Raw genomic sequence first — 27,774 nt, 5'->3', positions numbered from 1 at the left:
ACCTGGATAACCGAGCATGCCGGTAATTTAATTATCAAGAGTATGTGGCATAGATTTTTTAAATTTTTGCATTGTTTCTTTTGAGATGTCCATTGTGTGATTTGCTGCAGGCTGTCATTTTTGTCTGCCATCCAATGTATGTTGGCAGGAAGGTTGTGTACTAGGCTTTGTGTCTGGTCACAGAAAAAAATTCATGCATCTCAGCCAGACCATTTTGTTATTCCTTTAGAATTAAAAGCATATGAAACAGATGCAGCTTAATAAGTATCTTTTTTTATAAATAACATTTAAATAACTTAAAACAATAAAGTTCAAATACAACTTAAAATAAAGTTTAATGCTGTAACAACAGAGAAAGCATGTATAAGAATGGAAAAACAATATTGAAAGCTGTATGCCCTAACAGGTATTATACAAAAGATAGGATATGTTACATAAAAAACCTTAATATGTCTGAATTTTTGCTTCATTGTTATATAAAATGTTAATTTGTGAAAAGTGAGATGAAGTACATTATTTATTCCTATTTTTATTTTACATATACTATTTGAAACATCTTTTAGAGCAGCATTAGGTATTTGTTTCATTAATAGATAGGAACATTTTGTGTTAGAGTAAACTTAATTTGTCCAAACTAACTCTCTTATCTGAATACAACAGTAAACATTTACAAGATTATATTTTTTTTGATCATATAGTTTATGTATAGGATATGAGTTTCTTGGGGGAAGTATTTAAAATACTGCTCAGCCTCCACATTTTCTATTGACTTGATAATCTGACAACTCATTCCAGCAGCCTTAAAGTCTGACATATTTTACACAACATTATCATCTGCTTATTATTATTATAGCAGCCATATTTAAGAAGCAGATAGTTTTTTAAATAAAATATTATCAGATAATCAAGTAATGACTTATTCTTCAGGGTAAATTAATTTAAGAAACTACCCAGTTACAATGACTAAGATAATGATTGTACAACTCTTTAGAATTTTTTACAACTTTTAGTTAGTAAATCTGGTTTTGTGTATATTTTCAAATCTTTTTCATGTAGTCTCTTAAAAATAAACATAAATGCGCAAGTCCAGCTTGTTCAGTTTCTCAGTAGTATTCCAGCCTCTCTTGGTATCTTGTCGAACAGTCTTCTTAAAATTAATCTTCCTGCTGGAACTAGTTCTTTATAGATCATTTGTGATTAGGATATTGCCAGAGGAAGAAAGTGGGATGCTCTATGTTCTTTCTTTGTTTTTTTACCTTTCATTGGAACCCCTTTGTGGTTTAGTGTAATAAACATCTCTTTTCCTTTGTGTGTCCATTTTGCAGAAGCGTATGTGTTATAATGGTTTTCTTCAATCAGTTCAATGAAGTTGCAGTCCTCATTGCAGACTTTCTGTTGAGAGTAAATAATAAAATATGGTAAGGCAAGTACAAGTGTCTTTTAAATACTTAGATTAGGGAAGATGGGAGACGAATGAGCATTATAGAGCCTGCATATTAGGAATATTTTAATGAATAAATTTGGCCTCTGAAATCTGAGTATTGAATATTCTAGCTTTGTATATTCCCCCTTAGAATTCCACATTTTGAAGAATTATATAAGGTCTAATCATTTAATTTATTAAATGGGCATGAAAGTCTAATATGGGATGCATGGATGAGTCCACAATACATTTTACATAGTTAGGAATCTGTTTTACAGAAAACCATTCAAATTCTACATCTCAAAATGCCTCTAAGATTGTAGGGATGTACACATAAGAGAAGTTTGCATCCATACCTTTCCATAGAGTCGCCCTGACTTGTTCATTGCCAGAAAGTAATCACTTTCCACTCCTTTGATTGCCACTATTCCAACTGCCACTGTTCGGATTTCTAGAATACCTGCAAAGGTACACAGCAAGGGCTGTAAAATGGTTGGTTGTGCTCCAGTTAACTCAGAAGGTTACCTTGAACGACTATGCTGTAGTATTGCCATGTTTGTTGCATTTATTCTTGGAAAACAGAAAAATTATATGTATTCATGTGAAGAAAGGGCTAGACTTAAAAAATTCCCTTTATAATCACATCTGCATAGAGCCACTTTAAAATTGTATGGTGGTAATTTAAAAATATATATTGAAGTTGTGATGTCAGCATAAGTAATTCCTCTATTTTCAGAGACTCAGTGTAGCTCAGAATTTATCAGGATCAGGGTTTCATTTGGAATATGTAGTAAGCCATCAAGGTTCACAGAATTTGTGTAAAGCCTTTATTTTGAAGTCTTGTGTAGCAGTATCATCCCCTTGAAAGAGTGTAAACCTTAGAACTTGCGAGTGACAGAAAACAGACCACAGTGTCTTAAATTAGATAAAGTATTTGCTTGACCTTTGTGTGCTTTTATGACTGATTGGAGCTGTAAAGATACGTGTATTTGAAAATCATTAAAGGCTGCCCTGAGAGCTTATTTATTCAAAACCAGAAAACATTTAGTGTTGTTTTCTATAACCTGATTTATTTTTATCTCATGCTGATACATATCAGCAATATTTTATGTAGTTACCAATACATTTATGTTACCTGCAACATAAAAATATTCTTTTTTTTTAATATTAAAAAAAAACGAAGGCAGGGGATTATGCAAGTTATTAAGGAACGCCAGGTTGTTTTCAAGCTTAAATATTATTAATGTTTTCCTAAGCAATAATCTAGAGTTACATATTTGAGTTTGAGCTATTTGTTTCATTACTGAATCACTGACAGAACTCTGCCATAGCAACTGCACTGTGAGTCCTTCTCCAAAACTGACCCTTTCAAAGGCAGCCAACTTCAGGCAAATTGCAAGAACTAAACATGGAGGAGTCAAGTGAGGGAGGTGGGAGAGAGGCATGTGTTAGAGCATCACCTGAATTTCCTCTTAAACTAAACATTTCCTTTTTTTGCCCTTTCAAATTGGCATTGACTTTTCACTGTCACACAATAATAGTTTTTCATTAGTTAGGTTTTTAAGACAGGCATTAAATATCTATGATATTTCTCCTTCCCAATACATTTTTGTCTCCTCTTGTCCTTTGCTTTGCTTCGTGTTCTGTTTTGCTTTTCTCCTTGATATTACTGATGTATCAGTTGTAGAACATATGGATATATTTTTAATCCTTTTTTCTTTAGCAGATCAGTTCCCTCTTCTCATGGCGTGTGCTGGGCATTCAGCTCAGAATGTTTATACTTCTGTACTCCGCTATAATGCTAAGCCATCTTTTTTTTAAGTCAAGCTTTTAGAATTCTTTGACAAGTTCCACTCTTCTGCAGGCCTAGCAATGGTAACAAAGGGTAATTTGTAACCGAAACTTACAAAAATTATATTAACTACCATTTAAATTTCACTTTAGAAAAACCACAGTGAGGCTAAAAACCAGATGAACATCTGCATTTAGCCTAACAAAGAACATAACAGTGGAAGGGATCTCTGGGTCATCAAGTCCAGTGTTCTGCTAGCCTGGGAATTGCATCAGATAATTCTTTTCATAAACTTTGCCAATACTAAATTGGAGTTGTTATTTCTTTGCCCCCAGTGTTTCTGCTGAAGGCTGTTCCAGAGTTTGATTTATTTTAATGGCTAGAGATTTTGTAGTAAGTTGCACTCTGCATTTCTTCAGTGACAGCTTATATCCATTTGTTCTTTTGCCTCTGCTGGCCATTAACTTAAGGGGAGTTTTTTAAAAAAGTCTATGTTTGAGTTTCTATTTATACAGAATTTTAAAAAATGAAAGATTTAAAATTACTTTTTAAAACAAATCATGCTAATAGGAATTGATATTTCCTTGAGTAAGCTGATGTTGGCTGAAATTACAATAGTAGAAATCTTACTACTTTAAAAAAGGAAATGCCAAAAGATTTTGTCCAAAGCAATATTATTTTTTTTACAATTTTTACATTATTTTTTTAGTTTTTTCTTTTTGCCTGAAGTAGATTGTGACTAACTTGTTGGAGTTACTTTATTTTGGTTTGGGTTACTTTATTCACAGTTGAGACATCAATGTCTTTCCTTGTGTTAAATGAGAAGGTCTATTCTTACGTGTTTCCTTTTGAAGCAAAGGAATGTATCTATTCATTAAAAGAAAAAAGTCACCAAGCTAGGATGGGAAAGAGAAAATTTCTTTACATGGATTGTTTCATTGACCTTTTCATACTCTAGTAACCAAAATTACTTTAAAGGCATGCTTAAATTAATAAGATGTGGATGAAGAGAAATTCAGAAGGCCAGGCTTCAACAAGGTATCAAATGTCCCTGATTTCAAAATTAAAGTGTAAACTATGTTATTTGGTTGCTTTATCTAAAAGCATCCCCGGAGAAGTTTGGAAGAGGTTTAAGAGAAGACTTCATATACCACAAAGTAACTGGGAAAGAAATCAGATTTAAGCCAGGAAAAGAAACAAAACAAACAACCTAGAGAGGGGCATCCAAAATTGAAAACAACTGTACTTCCTATAAAATCAGCATGAAATTCCAAACAATTTTATATGGTTGTATGGTCAGTGTATCAAATGTAGCTTAAAATTCCTGTAGTGAATGAAGTTTCCTACAGAGCTGAAATTCCTCTGGTGTATGTAAAAGACACTCAGCAGAGATGGGCTATAGTTTGTCTTCAGAAAAGATGCCTATGATGGTGGCAGCAGTCTTTGGAACCACATGGTGCAAATTCAATAACACACAGTTGATATCCAGATGGAAAAAAAAATAGAAAGTAAAGAAAACAAGCCTTTAGGCCGACACAAGAGTTTCAGTGGGTGAAATATGTATCAAGTTTTGGGGAAAATTTATGTCATAAATAAGATGAGTTTTCTAGCATTTTGGTCTAGAATGACTGTTCTCAGTACTTAGAAGCAGACACTTATGTGTAGACTTATCTGAACAACAGGACAGTACCTCAGGCTGGAAATGTATGCAGAAAAATGGCATTTAGTTATATGATTGCTATAAAATTGAGCATTGTCACATGAGATGATTCTTTCCTGGCAAGTAGCATTTGATAATTTTGTTTTTATCACCTGATACTAAGTATCTTTTCTGATTCAATTAATGTTTTCAAAACAGCCTTTTCATCTCATTTTATTTATTAGACTCCTTTTTGCTTTTACAACACAGATGTTATATTTGTTAAAACAAATATTTGCTTTTATTGCTACACAATCTGTTTGCAGACTGTATTAAAGTAATTTCCATCAGTATGCAGGCATAGCTGAATAGGCATTTCTTTGTGTTTGCCCGTAATATCCCTCGATAAAAGTATCTTATCTATAACAAAGTAGCAAGAGCCTTTTGATTTAGCAAAATCAGGAAATTTCTCTTTACTCATTTGTCAGCTAAGAGGCTGCAAGAGCGATTGCAACTCTGGCTCCTGAGAGCTGTAAGGAATCCAGTAAATGCTGCTCATGCCTGAGGATCCCCTGGGTAGGTATAACCTCTCAGGGGGCTTTTAGAAGAGGAGGGGCAGCAGAATCACAGAGGGAGATCTTTTTTCATGTTCTAGGGAACTGGCCCAGTATGCCAGGGTTGTTCAGGAAGATTCTGGGAAGCACACATTGTGTTCAGTCTCTCGTCAGCTGGCTCTATTTCCAGACATTTCATATGTTGCAGGTATCCCCTCAATGTCTATCACATGAGGTTTCTGATCACTGCTTCTCAGTTTGCCAGACTCACAGTGTCTGTAGACATTCATTCAAAGAAACATTTTGGCATCCATTACATTTTTCAGAAAGCTGACAGCAATTTCATCCCAGTACTTTTCTGTTCTGCCAGGTACATGTGTTGTGAGAGCACATATGGTATGTTCAGCATTTTATTTCTTGTGACTCTCTGTGCTGGGAAATTGAAAAAAGCAGTCTGTTGCTGATTTTTAGGGGTAGGGAGGCTGGCACTGGCAGTTCAGCACTTGTGAGGAATGTGTTTGTGAAACACTCTTTCCTCAGCAGAATTGTCTTTAAAAATAAAGTATGTGAAATCTTAAACAGGGACAGAGGGGCAGAAAAGACTTGGATAGAAAATGAGTCAAAACAAAATGTAACTTCTAAATTTCACTAACTTGTGTTTCTCATTAATTGAATTTGGAGCACATATTTATGAATTCAAATGATCTTTCCAAATGATTCAAGGCCAAGGAAAATGACCTCTTCTTTGCTTAGAGGGCACTGTTTAATGATAAGTAATGTAATTTGTTCTTTTGTTCTGGCACTTAATAAGTTAATAGTTGTGCCTCTTAAATCCAGAAAATATGGTTCATGATGGTCAACCTTGGAAAACTTTCATGATGTTACTGGTACATGTGTGCATTTCGTAAGCCAGCACAGTATATAGCTGGTGTATTACACTTAAATGTTTTTCCAGAAGAATCTTATCAGTGAAATGAATACTTTTATTGGATAGCTTTGAAAGTAATTTGTTTCAGGAAATATTTTTCTGTGTTTTTTTTGTTTTTAAATACAGTGCCTATATTGTAAAGTATTTGTGCAGTTTCAGTTACTTTGAGTCAATATTTTTAAATGGATGCATCATGAAGTTCATTTTTAGGTAAAACAATTTGTGTGCTCTTTCTCTCTCAAATATAAGACCTAAGAGTAAATAAAAATACTGCAAATAAAGGTCTTTATTTAATATATTTTGTAATATGACTTAATTTTTACCTTTCCCTATTATCAAATTAAAATTGATAGAAAGTAGAATTTGCATTTGTATCAAATACTTTCTTAGGAAGAGAATGAAGGGGTTTCCTAGATAGTACCTCACAGAACTCCTGTTCATAAGCTTATTAAGTATAAATAAATGTACAGGTATATGTTACAATGCCTTTCAAATCAGGAGATTTCTCCACACCAGGAATTTTCTGTCTGTGGATGTGATTTTAATGAACAAATAATTACCAAAAAACAAGATGGTACATACATTCACTATCACTTTCTTCTGTCTTCTCCTTGTGATACTCAGAATTTTGATTTATGTCATAAACACATATATGTTATTATGTACAGCATAGAAGGCTAAAAATGTTCTTCAGAAGCTTTTTGCCATATCCATGTATGCATTTGTTGTGCATGTGTAGAGTCTCTGAAGCACTTTAAATATGAATATGGCTGTAAAAATGATCTGAACAGAAATAATGGATCTGTCAAGTATTTTCAGGAGAACAGTGAAGCTACTGCTTCAATGAGATTCCAGACATCTGGATATCATGGAGAAATACTCAAAGCACTCAAAACTCCTGTGTTTGTCCTGTGTATAATTTCCAAGCAGGAAAAATTATAGTTGTCCAAGGAAATATGATTAACGATAGAGAGTTATTCGTTGAGGATTTAATGCAGCTCAGTGTTCAGCATCTTCAAGCAACAGAATTTGCTTAGAAGGTTTAGTTTGTATACAGAATGTTTGATTAAGCATAAGTAGCTGATGTTTAATGACCCTTTTGAATTTCATTGGGCACAAAAAGGAGGCATACTGTATTAAAATCAACAAAGTGCTAAACAGAAGTCCATTAAAGTATTTTTTGTACTCCATTAGATTTTAATTTAAATTTTCTTTATTTGACATTACCTTATCCATAAATGTCCTCATTGTTTTCCAGTCATACAAACTAATTGATACATGCATTGCTAGATGCAACAAATTTATGATAAACCATTGTCCACATAATACTCAACACCTGACAGATAAGTTAGTTATGGAATATGAGCCATGTCAAGATTTATGAATGAAACTGATAACTTGATAACTCTGTGAAAACAGTATAAAAAAGGCAAGGTAAGAATTAAACATAAGAGGAAATATACAACAGGGGACTAAAATAATTGTTTAGAATTGCTTTTACTTACAAGATCTGTTCTTTGCATGTGTACTTGGACTTGTGGATGTTTACTGCAGAAAAAGAAGGGGTAAGCCAAGTTCCACTCTTAAGTCTGCATTATTCAAAGTATTTACACAGTTTCTTATGCATCATCAAATGTATAATCTACCCTTCAACCATGGATGGCTGATTGTATAGTGTAAATTGAAGAGTGTGGTTTGGACTATGTTTGGAAATACATCTTCCTTTTTACTTCAAACTTTACACATTTGTTCTGCAGTGAGAAATACTAAAAGCCATAATACCAATTTTTAGTCATTTTTCAATGTGAATAATTGTAATGCAGTGCTCATCAGTTTACAACACTCTTTAAAGTCTACCTCCCCTAATTACTGTAGTGAGAATTTCACTGACCCTATTTCAATTAATAACTGAAAAGAGAAATACCTTACAATTTTCAAGTATTTTTTTCTTATTGTACCACCTACTTTGCCTCAGTTTTGTTTTAACTCTCTGTTAATTTCGCTGAGTTTTATAAATCAAATGTTTCATTCTTCAATGAAAGTGGTGGCATAGTAAGAATTGGTGTAGAACATTTTGACTCTAAATTGATGCCTTCTATTCATATCTCTGTTGAACATTAGCTATTCAGACCACTCCATTTCCAATATTTCTATTGATTTGATCTTCAGAACCAAAGGGTGTGCCATTTTTCACTAAAGTGGATTGTAAAGTTATGGAGCTTTTCAATTTAGAGGTGTGACTTGTGAATAGCAGTATGTAGTAACAACTGAATAACAAGCTGCCCCAGGCAATCCTTCTCTTGGGAATGTCTCATTAAACTTATTAGAAGTCTTTATTTCGCTGATCTCCACTGCTTTAAATAAATATTTTCTTTATCGGCCTCTTAGACAGCATGTAGTCATTTCTCATTTTTGCAGGAAACTACATTTCCCTCCAATAAAAATTGCCCTGAAGCTAAGCATATGGTTATAATGAAGAATAATATTATTTTTTAGAATTAATACTGTCATGTAAAATTCAAGTCTTAATCCTCAGTCTGAAAAAGTGCTCTCTTATTACAGCATTAATAATTTACTGATATGAAAAATGGAAAAAAAAAGTGGAATGACTGTTTGCAAAATGTAATTGTTTCCAAGCAGTAATAAAATTAATGATTTAATACTTTAGTGTTGAACTTGTACAACAGATGCTTTCCCTACAGCTCAAATGAAGGCTATTTCTAGTATTTAAATATTTTGTGCTAATTTTACTAGAATAAATGATATTTTCAAGCTCTGCAGATGTTCAGAATGTAGCCTCAAAATACCAAAACTAAATGTAAAATGTTGCTTATTAACCTTTTCAAAGCAAAGTAAAATATATCCAACTGGAGGTGAAAAACTTCCCAGATTCAGTTTCAGTGTCTGCAGCTATTTTGATTATCTGAACTTGGAAAATTCCACATAAGACCGCAGCCTCCTGTTTTTCAAATTCTTCCATAATGCAAAAGTCTTTAAACAGATTATTTTTTTTTAATTTGTTGCTATGCTATATTATGTTTTCATCTGGTAATGAGCTGTGCTTTCTCCTTTCCTGAGTTAGTGATCACACTTGACCTAAAATTATTCATGTCATTTCTATATAAGACTTTTTCTTATGTTTTTCAGAGAAAAAAAGGAGTACATGTTAACGTGCCTTTTCCATGTACAAGTATTTCATTCTCTGAATTGTGTTCTGAGGAACATTAAATCCAGGTGCATTTCCTGTATATCACCTGTATGAACTGGCTGCAGGCAGTTGCAAAATCACCTAAATATAATGTGGCAAGGGGTGCTGGTTTTATTCAGCTAAATGGGGCAAAAATAAATCCAACATAGAATCTGCTCTTTTTATATTAACTTTTCCCTGAGCTGAAGGCCTTGCTGTTTGTTCTGTGTATTGTCTCCAGCTGTTCCTGTGGCAGTTTTTTTGGTTCCTGAAACAAGCTTCACAGGAGGAAGAGCAGAGCCATATTCTGGGACAAACTGAATCTAAGAACTGCCTTCCTGTGTTCTTTGGGGATAACTGAAAATTATACATCTTTGAGACAAATCACTAAAAGCAAATATTAAATTCCTGTGGATTGATCATCATGACATTCTGCAATGTCATTCTGCAATGACATTCTGCAGTTAAAATATATAATACAACACTTCTTAACAGTGAAAACAGTCCCAGAAGTGGCTAATAACCAAAATTATTTAAAATAAATAAAATTCAGAAAGCGGTTGCAGAATAAAGAAGGTGGCTGCAGCATTCCAGAGCTTGAAGATATCCTGAGGGGCCTATGGCATAGAAGCAGAATTTTACATGGCTTGAAATTTTAGACAGTTGAATTTTGTTTCACGTAGTTAAGAGCTCATTTCAGTCGTAAACACTGCAATCCCTACTGAAGAGAGACATATTTTCCCACTCTCAGTAGTTATGTAAAATGTAGGGCAAGCACTACCCAACTGCATAGATTTTAGTTCCATTTCCAAATCAGATCTGCTATTTTGTGCAGGAACAGCTGAAGCTGAATATCTAAATATATCAATTATAGTGTCTAGAAGAACATGAGCAGGCACTACGTAATTCCTTCCAAGGTACAAAATGCAAGAAGCTGCTAAGAAAATTGTACTAACCCTTGCTGCCTCTCAGAGTGGGAATTGATAGAAACCAGCTGGCCTACTCCTGCCTTCAAAACACTACTAGACGTATATTTATATGTATGGCCACTCAAGTTGTTCTGGGTTGCTGCTGACAAATAATTTAGATTTAGTTGAACTTTCAAAATCTGTATGAGACCAGAGACGAAATTATAAACTAATAGAAGGGGAAAATTAAAAACCCCTTAAAATCAAAACCAATCTAATAATCTAATTCAATTCTGATAAATAAATTAGGATTTTGTAGCAGATGTTTCTTCTGTATTACTCAGTAGATGGATCAAAATGTGTGTCAATTATCCTACCATTGTTGCTTTTTCAAATAGCTTAGGTCATTCCTTGTCTTAATTTAGCCTAAAGTAATTAATTTCCTTCTAATTACACCCTGTTTTTACCAGTCAAAAATTTAAGCCTGACTGGAAGCCTGACTTTAAGGAAATCAGTAGACTAGCATTTTGAAAACCTCTCTGTTTACATGCCTAGATATTTGTAAATGCGTAATTGTTATCCAGTTGTTATCCTTAGTTGTTACCTAGCTTTACAATCTATACCAAAACTGAGAGAAACAGCAGCATCAGCATCAGCAGAGAAAATTGGTCCTCTGCTACAGGACCAGTTGCTATTACCAGAGCAAATATACTGTAGGAGCTGTAGCCAAACTTCTCTTTTATTCTGTATTTATTTATGTGTCATTTTAATCTGCCTTTTAAAATTCAGCTCAATTGACCAGTTGGAAAATCTGGACTTCTTTTCAGTTTTAACTGTAAATGCCAGGATGTAGAGTAACCATCTTGAATCTGGTGATAAAAGTATTCATGTACACTCTTATTTTTGGGCATGTGCATAATATCAGGAAGTCAGTGAGAAAACTATTTCAACTAGAATAATGTAAACATTTTCTATTTTCTAGAATCCACAGCCTTTCTGTGCTTTTCTTTATTTGCATTAAATAGGAGTAGTGACCTCACTTTACAGTGACAGTGACTTGTATCCTAAAAGTAGAAATCAGAGCTCTAGTACTCACATTCCAGTGTGTTGAGAATAATATCATATTATATTATGAAAAGAAATTATCAGTCATAGCTAATGTAAAAAAATGGCAAAAGAAATAAGTACTGAACAATTAATAGTGCATAGGATTAGCTAAATTATGTATTTCTTTAAAGGTTTTAATTAACTTTAACACATTTTTAGTATATTGTTGGTTTTACACAAGTTTCCCATTGCTTTTGTTTTAACTTTTATATCCCCATGTGTGAATCAGCACAGTTATATTTATTTTAATTAAGTTATCAGTTTATATTTACTGAAGATATATAGAGGGAACATAAAAAAGGGTAACTATGAAGTAAGAAAGCTGCCTTGTTTTCTTACCCAGTGTTCCTTTGTGTTATCACTAAGAACCCCACATAAAATATTCTCAATTAACCAGAGCATGTAAAATCTGGTAGAAACCTTTACCTTTACCTTTACCTTTACCTTTACCTTTACCTTTACCTTTACCTTTACCTTTACCTTTACCTTTACCTCTTTACTTTTTCTTTTAAGTAAGGAAAGTTTCCTGTGGCCCTGAGTTGCCTTAGGAAGGATGTGAGCTCTCCTGTGCCTGTAAACTGCAGTACTTCATTTTCTCAGCTCTCAAAGCACATGGGTACTGCTGTATCACTATATAGTGACTGTTTGTAATAAAGATATCTGTGACCAGTCTGTTAAAGGATTTAATAACTTAAATTTGGATCCATTCTGGCATCCACATTGTTATATTGGTAACATTTCAAACTTCCCTCTCTGATGGTAATCAACCAACCTGTTTGATAGCAACAGTGCAGTGTATTGGCATAAGTGTAAAGACATAATTTTCTCTTGACATTGAAACAAATGGCATATTTCATACCATTAAAGCATTAGAGAACAGCTTCAGTCAGGGGCCTTTGAGAATGTTCTACTTTTCAATTTTTTTCTGCTACAGTTTGTTCTTATGTGTAGTGTTACCACAAACGTTTGATGAGCTCCACAGAAGTACTACATAAGCAACCTGTAGCAGAGTATTTGGACCCCTTTAAAATCTGGAAAACAGCTGGTCTGTGAGTTGTAGATACTTGAAAACATGCATTTCAGCAATGGGCTTGAACAAGGACCTTGTTCAAAAAGGGAAGAATAAAATGTTTGTTTTAAGGAAGCAGAGTAAAATGAGACTTCTTCCGTAGGTATATAAACTTAGATGACTCAGTGGTAGTGGGGTTTTAATATAAGAATCTGGACTGGGTAGCAGATGCTGCATGGGCAAATAAAGGGTTTGCAGCTCTTACATTTTTATTTTGTGGTGGATTTGTATTAAGCTTGCATAATTCTGTGATTGGCAGACTCAGTTTGACAGCCTTTTTTTAGTCTGCATTGTATTTATGATAATTTCTACTACTTATGGTACTATTCTCTCCTAGTGCTTGCAACATAAAAGAATAGTGACTCCATAACATTGAACTTAGCAGGAAGTTTCTGAACTGCCTTGAAGAGTGTACAGTTAAAAGAGCACAGGGCAGCTGTGCCTGTAGTGATATGTTCTAAAATATATAAAGAAAACCTGTTCTTAGTAAAGGATTTGCTATGCTTTTTGCTCTGACTGAAACAATTATGGCTATTCCAAGCACTTAAAGTGGTGAAGAAACCTTTTCTTTCTTTGCATAAAATATCTGTGACTTCAGCTGTATTGCAGCAAAGAGCTGGGGAAACACTACCAAAATTTACTAAGACAATGATTGTTTTTTACCACACAAAATGGAACAAAGTAATTTTGCTGTTTTTAACTTTGTCTTTTTGTGCCACCTTAATTCCCCCATGAGTATCAATATATTCTTGATTCATATGTAAATGAAAATGTTCTGTGGTGGGAAAAAAAATCTCACAAAATGAGATTATACTTATGTATTCACTATAAATGATACTATCAGTTTTTAGTCAGTATAGAAATGTGAATCTGTGCTTTTAATATAGGTCAGAAAAGCCTAGAATAAACTTTCAGTTATATCTTTCATATGTAAATGTAAATTTGCACATATATTTGAAAAGTGACAGCTAACTATTTTTTGAGTATCCTAAATTGGGTATATTCTGATGTACTGTGCTTTTCAGACCATATCTTAAGTAGAATAAATAGTGATAGCAGCATTACTCCTACATAGATATTGGTAAGATAGAGAAGTCATTCTGACTTGAAAGTCAGGAAGAGATTAATAGTGGAACAGGAATTTCATTTTTCTTTATGCCCAGTATTTATTACCAATGTTATGAAACGGTATCTTAAAGTAAAAGCACATGGATTTGCAGAAGCAATAGTTATTATTTGCCATATTTTAAAATGAACTCCTCAGCCATGGATAGGCATCAGTAACAAAACTTTTCCTGATTTCAGTAGAGTCAGACTTTTACAAATGGCATGTATTTGTCTCTTTCCTAATATGGGTCTTTCAACTCTTGAGCAAACTTTTCCTAATGAATCACAGGGTTAGATAGCTTTTCCACTAGTCAGTAACTTAACTCTCCCACAGCTGTGCAATATTCTTTACTTTCAACAGCAGCTATTTAGACCATCAGTGATAGTTTTCCATAGTTCATCCCTAAGTCATTATAAATAGAAAAGCCATATTTTGATTTTTTGTTGGAAAGAGATAATTCTGTACTTCTTGGCAATTACATAGTCATGCTGATTATATCTCTGTGTTGCTGAGAATTTATTTCAATCAAATACCATGCGCACAGAGATGGAATTGTTTTTTTTCACATAGAAATCGATGTTAATGAAACAAATATGGCACAGTCTGACAGGGCTCAAATCCGACTTTTTTGTACAGTACCACCTGTGATGTAGATTGTGGCACGTGTGATTTCAAGAGATGATGTATATAGAATTCTTTAGGAATCCACTGGCAGAGGCTAGTTTGGGGTGCAGCTGCCAGATAGCGCTTAAGAGGCAAACAAAGAAAGGAACCATCCCGCTGTGACGGGTCTGGTGTTGTAAACTCGGGAAATGAGCACTGTAACAAACAATTCTCCTTGCTAAGCTCAGTTCAGCTGAAAACACCCAGGACTGCATTGTTGAAGTATGAACAAGACAACATAATAAATTGTGATCCTAAATCCTCAATATTTACAGTGTTGTATATATTCAGACAGAAATATTATTTATTTTTCTAAATCAACTTAAAAGAGATGACCACCTTTGGAATCTGGGTAGTCTATTGGGGAAATAGTTGTACAAAACTAATATCTGTTCTGTTTTCTCATATATGAATAAGGATACCCTAAACAAAATTATGTCACAGACAGAAAACAGTGAACAGCAATGTGAGAGGAAGAAAGGAAAAAAAGATTTTCGAAACGGCAGTCATGATTTTAATTGAGCCCTAGCAGGGGAAAAATGTCTTATGTATACAAGATTATCAATCACAAGTGATTAGGACAAAGTCAGAAAACGTGGCTTCTGTTAATTTTGTCTCACACAGTTGCATAACAGTGGCAACTTGCACATTTTTGTAGATACCACCTAAAGTGATTTATAAATGCAAGCACCATATATATGCTGTGGGGTTTAGGCTTAAATACTGCCCTTCTTTAAGGTAGCTTGAAGTGTCCCATGAGTAGTTGTCAGCCCTTTTAGAGAATTGTCTCTGGGCTGTCTACAGATCCTATGTGAAAAGGACAGTGTACAGATACCTACTTGTGTTTATGGAATATTTTGTTATCTAAGAAGAAAAAGTCTTGTTTTGACAAACAGAGAAGTGTATTCCATTTAAAATGTTGAACAGTTCTGAATAATTCTTCAATAATTTCTCACTATAATTATGAGAAATATATCACTCGATCATTTTTTGCTTAAATGATACAGCCATTGTTGCTCATTTGTTTCTCTTAAATAATCTGCCTGGATCAGAGTTAGACTGTTCATCACCAAACTAAATTAGTGGGGTTTGTCTTGTATGTTATGAATGAAAATTCTCCTTTTGGTCTAATGATAATTTTATGGTTTTGGTATAGACTGGTTTTGCTTTCAATGTTTCCTATGGATGAAAGTGCAATTTCAGAAGTTTTAATTAGAATGTGTCCTAGACAAATATGACTAAATTAGAGGAATTCAAATTAAAAACACTGGATTACTTAGCTAAAAAATCAACAGAGCATGATTTCTGCGAAATATGTGGTAATAGTTTCCTAGAAGGATGTGGTAATTTTTTTTTCTTTAATTTTGTTGCATGATAGTTTTCTTCAGTAGTATAGACTGAATTTCCCAAGTCACATAAGGGTGCAATCAGAAATGAAGGCATGCGAAGTAATTTTAGTTTGATATTTGGTAAAGAAGGCTGGGAGCCAATTTGTTAATATAAACATTCTGATTGAAATTGGTGTATAATAATCTAAAAGCTTGTTTTATTAATAGCTGTGTTATTTTCATTGCTCAATTTAAAAGGCATTTAAAGGGATGACTGTAAGTGGCCTAGGACTCTTGCCATTTACTTTTGAACAGACTCTCCTAAGGCTACTCTCAAAATTCATGTAACATTTGATTTCTTTTGAACTACTAAATATATACTACAAAGTCCAACACAAATTCACCCAAATATGTTGCACTGTTAGTAAGGTAGAAGAACATGCCAGACTGTCTTTCACAGCCTCAATAAGAAAGCTTTAATGGCTGCTGAAGCAGAGGCTCAGAGAATGCTCAGCTCTGTGTAACAGTGCCAGTACTAATGGGGTGGCAGGATGCAAAACAATAAGAGACTCAAAGCACCTCTGAACCTGATTACATACTAATGAGAGGAAGGAAGGCAGAGCCAGGCCCTTGTAGCTGGCCAGCAGTTAGGAGAGGAGGATTCCTTACAGGGAAGAGGCTCTCCATCCATTTCCTGCTGGGATTTTTGCCACTGTTCTTATGTTGTCCTTTACCTAGTGTGGTAGGTGGTATTTCTTTTCCTGAATGGATGAATTGTCTTTTTGAAATTATAATTTGGGCATAAACATATTTTTTCTTTTTTATTTCTGACTGGTTTGCAGTCATTTAGAATGCTCTAAAGAACTTGCTTGCCCTGTGAATTATATACCTTTTAATTTGGTTTTGGTTTTCAGTCTTTGTTGGAAATACTGAGGAGAATCTCTACACTCAGTGAAAAACGTAAGAAGTTTGGCTAGAAGTGTGGAGCTTATTGAAATGGGAAGAATGGCTTTTTGTCACCAGTTAGTTTGAAAGTATTTGTATACAATTTCAGTTTTGATTAGTAGCAATGTTTGACGGTGGAGTGCTGTGTGAGTTCTGTCACATTTGCAGTTCAGATGTGGTCAGAGATGTACATGGCAGAGAATTCTTTTTGTGCTATGTTCTGGTATGGTATTGCTAAGATGGTGTTGAACTAATGCAGGCACTCCTGCTGTGTGGGGAATTCATCTGGGATGAATCTCACTTAGCACAGGTATTTGTCCCTGTCCATACGTAAAGATACTATTACATTTTTTTTGCTGTAGCATTGGGAAGCAACATGGCTGTGATGACTTCAGGACTTCTCAGGTGCAGTTTTCCCACAAGCAAACATAAAGGGCTGCTGCTGAGGGAGTTTTTGTGCTGGCCTTTCTCACAGTGTAAATCTCTCATGTTGTAAGGCAGCTCTATCAAGCAAGTTCCATTATTTGAATCACCCTGTGCTGGATTTACATAGCTGGTTCCCTAAATCCTTGTAAAGTGTCACCAATAAGCACTCAAAAACTGCTTGGACTTCTATGTGTCATCTTGCACATTATGTGCGGTCCCCAAGCTGCCTGGGCTATTCCAAAGGAAATAAATTAGCTTGGTGGAGTTAAAGTTGCTTTTGAAAGCTGGTGAAAGTTGCAGTTTCCTATTGTGTTAGTACTGACTGCACTCTCCAGGATTCAGTTATCCTTTCTGGTTTACTTCAGAGTTTCTGTCAGGGAGTACAGCTCTTGTTTTCACAAGGACCTACACAAACACTGAATGGAATCACTCCACTGTGTTCTGCCTTCTTCCCTTGACTAGATCAGCATTCTCTCCCAAATCCATCTGCCTAGTGACTAGCTAGAGAGCCTGAAGATTGCCACCCTTAGAGTTCATGTAGACCACTCAAAGGGCAAGTCTATCATCACCATATAATTTTGTGACTGTGTTATACAAGAAGCCAGCAAGCTCTTGCAGTGAGCATTTCCACACACCTGGCATGTAAAACTCCACATTTGCCACTGCATTCCAGCTGTGCACACAAACAGCCACTGAACAACAGCTCCGTTCACCTGAGCAGCTGAGGGACTGCCGCACAGATTCACATACAAGCTTTTCCAAATTTGATGTTGATTGTGGTTATTTTTTCTCTCTAATATTTTTTCAGCTCTACATAATATGTATGTTCATCTAAAAGAATTTCTGTGTTTAACAGTCATGAAGTTATCTTTTTTTTTTTTACTGTAAACATTTACTTTTGATTCAAATCCCATGTGACATTTAAAGGTCATAATAAAACATATAAAATTAGCAAGGTTATTAAGGAAAATATGCTTATTTTAAACAGTTGGGGCTATTTTTTTCTGCTTTGAAATACAATACCTTCTAGTTAGACAAATATTAAAAACCCAAGGTACCAAAAGTACAAGTCTGATCACCTTCTTTTTATAGTCTATAGCACCTCCCAGTGTCTGGTGACACATTTAAAAGGAAGCAAGCCAGCTTACCAAAAATGGAAGTACTAACACTAAGAAACACCTTAAAAAAAAAAAAATCCCCCACACGATGAGGGTAGTCAAAACTTGTCATCATTGAAGAGATGGATATGAGTGGTGTGTGTTGATCCCTGTTGAAGTCACTGTGTTTATCAATTCCATGGAATAGTCATGTTTGCTGTTTCCATTTATAGTTTTGAGTTAATCTATCCATATGCTGATTGGGCTTAATTTTGAAAAACTGTATGCAGAAGGAAGATTTCAGTGTTTTGAACAGTGTATCTAGACCCTTTAATAACTTCATGCTGGTTTTGTTCTTTGTTTTAAAAACTAAATAATAGTCAAAGGAGCCTATTGATTGCATTGGTAAAGTTTTTGCTTCTTTGGTGTGTTTTCATGAAGTTATGGGCCACATCTTGAATATCCACTTCTAACTTTTCAACGCCAATTGTTACAACAAATTTTTTCCATTTGAATAAATGATGTCATGTGTTATGAAAGTTTTAAAGTGTGACAATTCAGTGCTATAATTATTAACCTCTATTATGTTACTGCCATAAAAAAATTCATTATTAACTTCTTATTAATAATGTTTTTAAATTTCATATACCAGAAGGCTAACTTGATCTTTCTTTCATATCCAGATTTAAAAATAATGTCAAAGGTCAAACAAGACAATTGAAATACGGTTGCCAAATATAGTCATAGACAGTCAATTATGCAACAAAGGCAGTGTGCCACCCATGAAGAGTAACAGCCTACATTTGCCTAAACTTACTCTGTTTTGATGAGAAATGTGTTCCAAAATATACTACTAGTTGATAGATCTTGTAGTGTGGAGCAGTGTAATTATATGGTTTAAGATGCCTTGATCTTCCTAAGCTTTAAGGAGGATGGGAAGGAAAGCCAACTCTGTTGTGTATTGCAGGATCCTGGAAATCTGAAACAATCACTTTCGCATACTCAAACAATACAGAAAGTTGGAAACTGTGAGGGGGATTATCTGGATTTAGGCTTTGTTTTGCAAGACTGACTGTATAAGGAATTAAATTTTATACCAAATTCTATTTGCCTATATTGAAATTGCTTCTTTAAGATTTATCTGAGCTGTTTTTCTGACTTCAGGACTTCTAGTTAATTTTCTATTAGTCAATTATATTCTATTAACAAATTATTTAATGCTTATAATATTACCACACAATTCTTTTGTGGCTTGGAAGTTTTTTCACTAATACTTTTTAAAGGTCTTTACAAGTAGGTGAATATTTCTTTTTTTATAGAGGCACAGAGAGTTTGAAGAATTTTCCCAAAGTCTGTAAGCAGATTGCTTAGAAGTTTGAATTAGCCTCAAGTCTCTTGAGTGTCAGGTCAGGGCCACTTTAGCACATTTTCTTCAGGATGGAGCAATAACATACTTAATGATACAACACTGAATTTTTTGAAGATTCAGAAATTGTAAACAATGTGGGGGGGAAAGCTGTGGGGGAAAATGAGATGTAGTTTATATTTATGTGTATCCTGTAACTGCTTTTGCAGTTGGTTGCTAAATTATTCAATAAAAGTGCACTATTTCTCATTTCTGATAAATTTCAGCATTGAGGGATACAGAAAAACTGCCAAGTCACAGCTGAACTACGAGGGTATATCAAGGTTGAAGGAATCAGTAGGGGCAATGTATATAGACTCAGATTTTTTCCCTGCTCAGACTGATGCTAGCTCAGTTTTGAAGCTCCCCCAGGCAGGCAGTGTTGGTGTATGTTAACTTGAGGAGCGGCTGCCTGGGCCTGAGGCCAGAGGTTTGAGTTTTCCCCCACAGAGCTTATGCAATCACTTTTGTTCATGAGAGTGAGAAGAAAGTGAGTGTAAACTGCTACCGTCTGGCTTTACACATATTTTTCTGCTGGCAAATGCCTAAGAGTAGACAGGTGATGAAGACTGAGGAAGTAAATTCAGAAGTCATAATCAGTTTTGTGTTTTGTGGCACCCCTCTTATGCTATGCCAGTTGAACAATGATCTGGATGTTGATAGGTGAGACTGAAGAAGTTTACTGCAAGCATTCAAGGCTTCACACCCTGCTTTCTTCTCACCTCCCCAAAGGCTACACTCACCAAAAAACTCAATAGAAGCTGTAAGACAGGTATAACTCAGCTGCTTCTGTTATCTGCATCTTTGCTAAAACCCATCTTCATCAGCAGTTGAGCGTGAAAACCAGGGATTTGTGATAAGGCATAGGCTGAGGGATAGGCAGAGATCTCTGCTGGCTGACACTTGAGGGTACCCCCAGTGCCAGACAAAGAACTGGAGAGGCAGCAGGGCGGTCTGGTATATTAGGTTTGATTAGTTACTGTGGGAGAGAAAGTCATCCTTGGTGCTGTGGGTTAGGTTTTGAGAGGATATGCCTATATTTCCATTTGAATTAAATCCTTTTGTTATAATTGGAAAGATTAGCAGATTACTAATGTGAAGAAAAACCACTTCCATGTTAGTGAAGGTTTGTGTTCTTCTGGCACCAAAGTGTTGGTTGAACCACAACCTCTTGAAAAACCAAGAATGCAGTTGCAGAGACAGACTTTCTGTTTGTCTGGAACAAGTATAACCCTTAACTGCATCTAGTCCATCAATATCTGTCTTGAAATACCTGATTTTCAGGAGCTGAATCTTCTTGGCTCATCTATGTGATATGTATTTAAGCAACAGAAACTACATTTATACAGTAATACAGCATACCTACATTTATTTTATGCTAAGAAGCATCTATAAAATGCTAGTGGAAGTAATTATTATTTCTAAGCAAGCTAGAATATTTAACCACTAAGATGTGTATAAAGTGTATTTTGTCATCAGTTAGGGTTTACATTGAGTCAAAGTTCATTTAATATTACTGAAAACTTTGACTTGTTGGATTCTGGTCAAAATAGAAGTAGTTTTCCAAAATAAAATTGTAATCAAGATTTCAGCCATTTTATGTCAAGATCTCACTAGCCTACTTTCTCTACTTTTTCTTTGGTTGGCTTTACCCACTGAAAAAAAAGAGGAAATGGGCACTCTCTGGGTTTAGAGCTCACATGGAATATGATAGGATCAGACATGTTAGGATTCAGGTTCCGGGAAGGCTTTTCTAATAACTAAGAGACCCTTTGAAGTCTTTAAAATGAGATTCCAAAGGCAACAGAGCATGGAAAGTCCTAAAGCATCATCCAGTCATAGTTAAAAATCCTCTTGGATAGAGTCAAAACAAACTCTGATTTTGCTGCCTTTTTTTCTGAATTTATTAACTAAATTAACTAAATCTGGCAAAATTCTGAAACGCAAACTGAAATGAAGGCAGGAGTAAACAGTGATAAGGAGTGATTTATTTTTCTATCAAAGATTAAGAGTTATCAAATTGCCTTGTTATCTCCAGGATTTCTTCAGTCAATCTCACATTTTACAATCATGAATTCAAAAAGCGTGTTTTGTGTGCACAGTTAGATTCTTTTCCTTGAACAAGATGCAGAATTTATTTTTTGTTAAAAAGGCTTTGGCAAGTTTTAGTAAGTTTTTGTAAAAGAGAATATTTTTTTATGAATAATGACAGATTTTTCTGGGTGACCTAACCTCTTGGCTTCTGCCTAATTCTTGCTTTAGTTTTTCAGTGGATGACTCTCAGTTCTCCCTCTGCCATTTAGTTTTCAGACTGAAAGCAAAGCTGTCAGGTGCAAATTGATTTCCCTACTTGGTGGAGATCACTGTCCTCTGATTTGATTAGTTCACTCTTGAGTTATCACCTTCATGTCCACCAGAAGGCTCTACTGCTTTCTGAAATGTGCACAAAACCATATTCTTTGGGTACCTAACAAGGTCAGTACTGTTGTAAACAGGATTTGGCAATTTGCTTGCACTGAGACAGCACATATGTATTTCTATAACTATGCAATTCTAATTTTTTAGAAATAAAAATCTGATAAATACAGATTATTTACAATTGGTGAGTGAAGATTTGGTTCAGTATTTAGTTCTGTTGTGAAATTTGAATCCACACACATTTAATACAGTGGCTGTTAACTGAAAACCTTAGAAATTTTAACACTTTCACTATTTGTGCTGTTACTTTCATAGTATGTGTGTGTGTATATATATTTATTCTGTAATTAGAGAAGTTTGAAATACAAAGACCTTAATTCCTCACCATCTTGGCATTCTTATAGTCCCAATTGATGAGGGAACCTCTATGAATTTTGGCACTTGCCAAAGTTATGATGAAGTTATCCTTCTACAGGCATTTCTCAGTGTGAATCACAATATTCATGCTTCACACCTCATGGCCTGAAAAGAAGTAGCTCACTTGAGCTACAAAACTCTCAGGACAGTTTCCTTCATGAAGCTAAATTACGATAGGTAAAAATATGATCTTATTTCTTATTTTATTTTAGCAGCACATTCAAAAGGGAAAGTAGTTTCTTTTATTTATTATGTAAGTGGAAAATTGGGATAAAATGAGAAGAAACCTCTTGGAGCAACACTTTTCATGTCCATTGATTAGTTTGACTACAGCAGTTCTGGCATTCCATCCTAAGAAATCATGGAACAAGAATGTTTGAACACACAAAAATACATCCTTTTCATCTGTATGATTTTAAAATTACACTTTTCAGAGAACCTGGATAAAAATAGACTGTTTAAACTTCTAATGTTATTTTTTTTTCGTTAAGGAAGGTGTACAAGTCCAGGTGGGCATTATTTTTTCAGGGGTTTTTTTTGTTGGTTTTGGTTTTTGCCCCCTCATATCATTTTCTTTGTGGTTATTGATTTTGGTAGAGAGCCATAGGCACATCTTCAGAAAGGGTCTTTACATCTTCTGTTGAACAAAGGGTATAACAAAAAGTGTTTCCATAATATTGCTGCAGTACTAATTTCTTTAGTTTCTGAGAAAATCCAGATTATCAGTGTTCACATTTTTCTAGTCCTGTTTGTCTATATTTGCCTATCTACTTGTTCAACAAAAGCATTTGGGTGTTATTCCTTAAGATACTATAGATAAATTAAAGTTAAGATGGTGGGAGTATCCTATGTGCTTCTGCCAATTTAAAGATGGTTCATCACAATGCACATCAGTTAGCAGATAACCATTACAATTTCATGGTTTTTCTCATCATACTCATTACATTTACCAGAAAAATGATTGGGTTTTTTTTTCCACTATAATGTAAACATAAGGGTTTAGTGACTCAAGATTCCCTTTCTGTAATTCATAATAGTTAGTTACCATGACTGAATTATCTTGAAGTGTTCAGGAAACTGCAAGAGACTACATCATTGGCACAAGGGGATGTGGTGTTCTCTGATGGGCTCCCTACAGAATGTTTAAGGGTGTCGCTAATGCGCTTAAGCAGAATGGGATCCCTCAGAGAACTGAGAACCTCTGCTTGAATTTGAAATAATGCTAAATTGCTAACAAGGTTTTACTTACGAATTATGGAGCTAAAAAAAGCAACTCTGTATAATAAATTACTTAGCTCTAGATGCTGTCATAATGTGATTGTAAATAATAACAGAAAAAATTGGATACTGTGAATATTCACTTATCTGCATTAATTCAGAAAAATCAGCTTAAACAGTCAGTAACATTTTTTCCATTTATGATTTTTTATGGGAACAACATTTCACTTCAAAACTATTCCTATGGATCTCTGTTGTAGCAATGCCCTCCTGAAACTCAAAGGGAGTCTTCTTGAATATGGACCAAATAATTTAGTTGGCTGCTGGCCATATGTTGTCTTTCAGAGGAATATGGTTATTCACTATGTAATAGTGTAAGAAGAAAGGAGACATATGGAAACAAATTTTAAAAGAAACAGTGACATTAGTGAATGCAGTTTTAGCCACACAAGTTGCCAAGCACTTAATGTAGTCATGAAGCAAAGAAATAAATGATGAAGCCCACTAGGCAGGCGCAGAGCACGCCAAAGTGCTGCTCTGGTAGAAAACAAGCACTCAGCTTCAGCTGGAGGCTGACACACACTAACAGTTCTTGAAGTTTGATTTATGGATTTCTTTTGCTGCTACTATTATAAAAAGCACACTATTATATCCAACAAATTTAATAATTTTTAAAAGCAATTATTTGAAATATATTTGTCCTTTTATTTGTCTTTAAGCACTAGACCAGCATGTCCTTGGTGGTCTTTTTGTTATAATTTTGTTTTGAAGTATGTTGTATAATCCTATGTATTTTCCTGTTGCATCTTAATAAAGTAATGCCTTTTCAAGCAGATGAATAAACAATACATTTGTAATAACACAAAAGACAAAGTGGCAAAAATAGTGACTGTAAAACTTGATGTCTTCAAATATTAATCAAAGATTATATAGGTATTTATGTGGAAAATATATATTAGTACAACAATTCTTTTTCCAATTCAGAATTTGTATTTGATACAGCTTCATAAAATATTGTATGTCCATTCTCTCTAGATGAGTCATGGTTTTAGAAGAATGGGGGGAGAATATTTTTTAAGCATCATGATTATTGTAATAATGAACTGCAGAAACTATAATAGATTTTGTTCCTGGCTTGGCAAACTGTCTAAAAGATTTTGCAAGAGAGTTTACATAATTCTTTCCATTGAACTTTCTAGTATTTCTATGTTTTAATTGTTAACTCAAACACACCAAACTTTTAGGTAGTTTGTGCACTATATAAAAGTGGTTTAATGTTTCAGGAGTATTTTATGAGGAGAGTTGGTCGTTATACATTTTCGTACATATAACCTTAGTTCACTTGTTAAAATAGGCTCTCTGTTTGCTAATAGTTCCCAGCTGTAACTAATACATTAACAGATCTACAATGCAGTATTTAAAATGACGCATTTCAAAATCAATAGCAAATGTCCTGCTATACGATTAATTGGAAAACTTGTTTTACACAATGGCCAGTACATGATACAAAACTCTTCTGGAATTATGATAGATCAATGGATAGGAAAAAATTATGTGTAAATTTCTAAAAACTTAGGAAAAGCAAAAATATTACTTACTGTAGTTGTTGTTTGCTTCTCTTGTCCCTTTCACTTTGCCTCGTTTATCAATCCTCATATACCACTGAGTTCGACAGAAAAGTCTTCTCACTCTTACATCCCCCCCTTCCATATAATCATAGCTTCTAGTATGTCGCTCAGGGCTGGAACAGTTCACATTTGTAGCCATTTGCTCTGGAGTCATGTCATTGCAAGCTAAAGATATAGTGCCCATTAGAAAGATAATGTAAAAGTATGATCTGTAGAGCAAAATTGGCAGGATCCATGTCAGTATCCATTTGTGCATTATAGTGCAGTGTTCTGGGTGTTCATGAACAACATAATGAAAATTAAATCTCAAGTAGACTGTTGCTTCTAGGTCACCGACCTGCTTTCTGTCTTTATGAGTTACAGATTCATTTAAGTGAGATTGCTCCCTCTTCTAGAATTCTGATCGTTATTCCTTAATGTTAATGGCGAAATAAAGAGCTTCTTAAATATCTCTTCAGTCAGAATATCCTTTAAAGACACAAGTTATAAAAACCTTTGTTGCTGTGACCTTCTTTACTACTTGAATTTGCTGCTTGCACTGAAAGTAAAAGATCTGTGAGAAAAGGTGCATGTGTAAGTCGTTATGCTCAATTGTTACAAACATGCAAGGATACATTATGCTAATGAAAAGTACTACACAAAAATACATGACATGCTGAGCTCATTTTAAAAAATATGCTAATGCATATACGGTAGATATATCTCATAAAACTTTTTACATAACCAGATATTTACACTGATTGTAAACACAGTTCTTTCTTCAGTTTTAAGTCCTTCCAAAAATCTCATATTGATTCATTTCAACTCTCATGCATGATAAAATTCTCCTGATTACATCTTACATATATATTTACTATTAGCACAATCTATCATATAAGTTTTCTCTAGTTCAGATTTCAAAACAGACCTCATGGCTTTAGCCCTGTGTTTTATTCCTACCCTTTTCAGATTATTAGTAAAAATAGTTTTCTTAATTATTTTTTTAGCATCTAGCATGCAGAAATAAAAATAAGTTACTAGCTATTAGAAACTGTTGAATAATCTTGTAAAGGACAAATAACTTACTTGTTCCTGTTGATAAGAGCTGGATACCCATGTACTCCATTTCTGCTGTCTCCTTTTTGCAACATGAGACACTCTACTGTAGCTACAAACTTTCTCAGCTCAGAAAGACTCCACCAGAATTATAATTGTTTCCATAAATCAACAGGCTGGAGAGATGTGTATGTGCTTATGCGTGCGCGTGCATGTGTGTGTTGAGCCTGTTCAGTCCTTTTCGATAAATACCTTTGCTGACCTCACTTGGAAGCAATTAGAATTTAACCAGTCAGCTGTCAGTTGAATGCACGAACAAAAGTAAAAGGAGACTTGCATTGTATCGTGTCCAGTGGTCATCAGAGGGAGCTATGTACATAGTTTATGGTTTAAATCTCCAAGAATCTTCTTTCTAAAAATGTATATTTTGTGCTGCGTGGATAGAATTGTTTCACATGCTAGTTAGTGTTTCTGTGCTCTGGTTTAGGTCAGTATTCTCTGTCCTTAAAAAATTCCGCCTCCTCTCTTTTGTACTCACACGCTTATCTCAGTGTGCTTTCAAATCTCTTCTGCAGTCTGGTGGATTCATAGTCTGCTTAAGTGCCTTTCTGAAGGATATATGAGACATGGGTCTGTTACATACGTTGGAGAAGGGTGTGCTGTAGCCCTTAGAGATCATGAGGTATATTTTTATAGCATGGATTTGAAAAGAGGGACCACTGCATTGAGGTTTTATTTGATCAGCCACTAGGTGAAAATGAGAAAGTATATTTGGATGTTTCAAAGTCTGACATTCAAACGCAACCTTATCAGCTTGAAGGAAAAATTGCTACAAGGGAGCAGCCTTTCTTAGCATATGTAGTTAGTTCTGGAAACACGGAAAGGGAGAATGAAAACTGGCAGCAATGTAAGAAAACCCCTAATACTGCACACCAAGCAATGGGCTTAAGATCTAGAGAATGAAAATAATGAGTGGATACACCTGGTTTTCTGCTTTTGTGTACCTGTTTCTCTCTCTGACACTGGCCTGCCCATGCTCCATTTCACCCTGAAATTCTGTTGTTTCTGTTGAGTGTATTTGTAAAACTCGTTGAAGCAAAGTTTTCAGTAGCTCTTTATCCTTTCTAACTGCCCCACTGTTGATGTGAGAACACATCAGTCCCTTTAGTAAGTAATATCAACAAGGAAAGTTTGGAATTAATCCAGTTGTTAAGAATATTTTACTTATGTTTAATAGTTTCTGCCTAATAATATATGCTGTTTATGATTCCATGTTCTTATCCCATCCCCACTCCCTTTCTCCCTCTTAATTAAAAATTAAGTGAACTGCAGAAGCAGTTAAAAATCCCAGGGAGTACGTATGTGCCACCTTGTGGTGAGTGGGACATAAGTAAACAGGGTGTTTTACTGGACTGATCCAAAATTAACAAAAAGGCACACCAGGCAAACTTGTAGTACTCAGCCTTTCTTATACACAGA

General features: G+C 34.7%; 1 protein-coding gene and 1 long non-coding RNA gene across 4 annotated transcripts in view; one reads left to right on the top strand and one right to left on the bottom strand.

The window, feature by feature from the left end:
- The window catches only part of LOC146766530 (uncharacterized), a 73,158-nt gene that overhangs the window by 12,507 nt on the left and 32,877 nt on the right, over positions 1–27,774 (top strand). The gene's annotated exons all lie outside the window — the stretch shown is intronic.
- Positions 252–26,515, bottom strand: FGF7 (fibroblast growth factor 7). Of its 3 annotated transcripts, none has more exons than XM_085588293.1 (4): positions 26,326–26,515; positions 25,231–25,813; positions 1,780–1,883; positions 252–1,392 (listed from the first exon to the last, which is right to left on the bottom strand). In XM_085588293.1, exons 2-4 carry the CDS (start codon positions 25,514–25,516, stop codon positions 1,198–1,200), a joined length of 585 nt encoding a protein of 194 aa, XP_085444419.1. In that variant the 5' UTR covers positions 25,517–25,813; positions 26,326–26,515; the 3' UTR covers positions 252–1,197. The 3 variants fall into 3 exon arrangements, with proteins under 3 accessions (XP_085444419.1, XP_085444420.1, XP_021393051.2); XM_085588294.1 differs by having other exon boundaries at positions 25,231–25,798; XM_021537376.4 differs by having other exon boundaries at positions 25,231–25,425.

Source organism: Lonchura striata, chromosome 10 (genome assembly GCF_050655825.1).
Source record: "Lonchura striata isolate lonStrDom1 chromosome 10, ASM5065582v1, whole genome shotgun sequence".
In the NCBI taxonomy this organism is placed as follows: domain Eukaryota; kingdom Metazoa; phylum Chordata; class Aves; order Passeriformes; family Estrildidae; genus Lonchura; species Lonchura striata.
This window is presented reverse-complemented; position numbering and strand designations above follow the sequence as displayed.

Excerpts from the sequence above, each read along its gene's own strand:
- FGF7 (XM_085588293.1), bottom strand. The coding sequence starts at position 25,516 with ATGCACAAATGGATACTGACATGGATCCTGCCAATTTTGCTCTACAGA. Across the intron at positions 1,884-25,230 it reads AGAAGCAAACAACAACTACA|GTATTCTAGAAATCCGAACA; the intron begins GTAAGTAATATT and ends GTACCTTTGCAG. Across the intron at positions 1,393-1,779 it reads CAGGGCGACTCTATGGAAAG|AAAGTCTGCAATGAGGACTG; the intron begins GTATGGATGCAA and ends TACTCTCAACAG.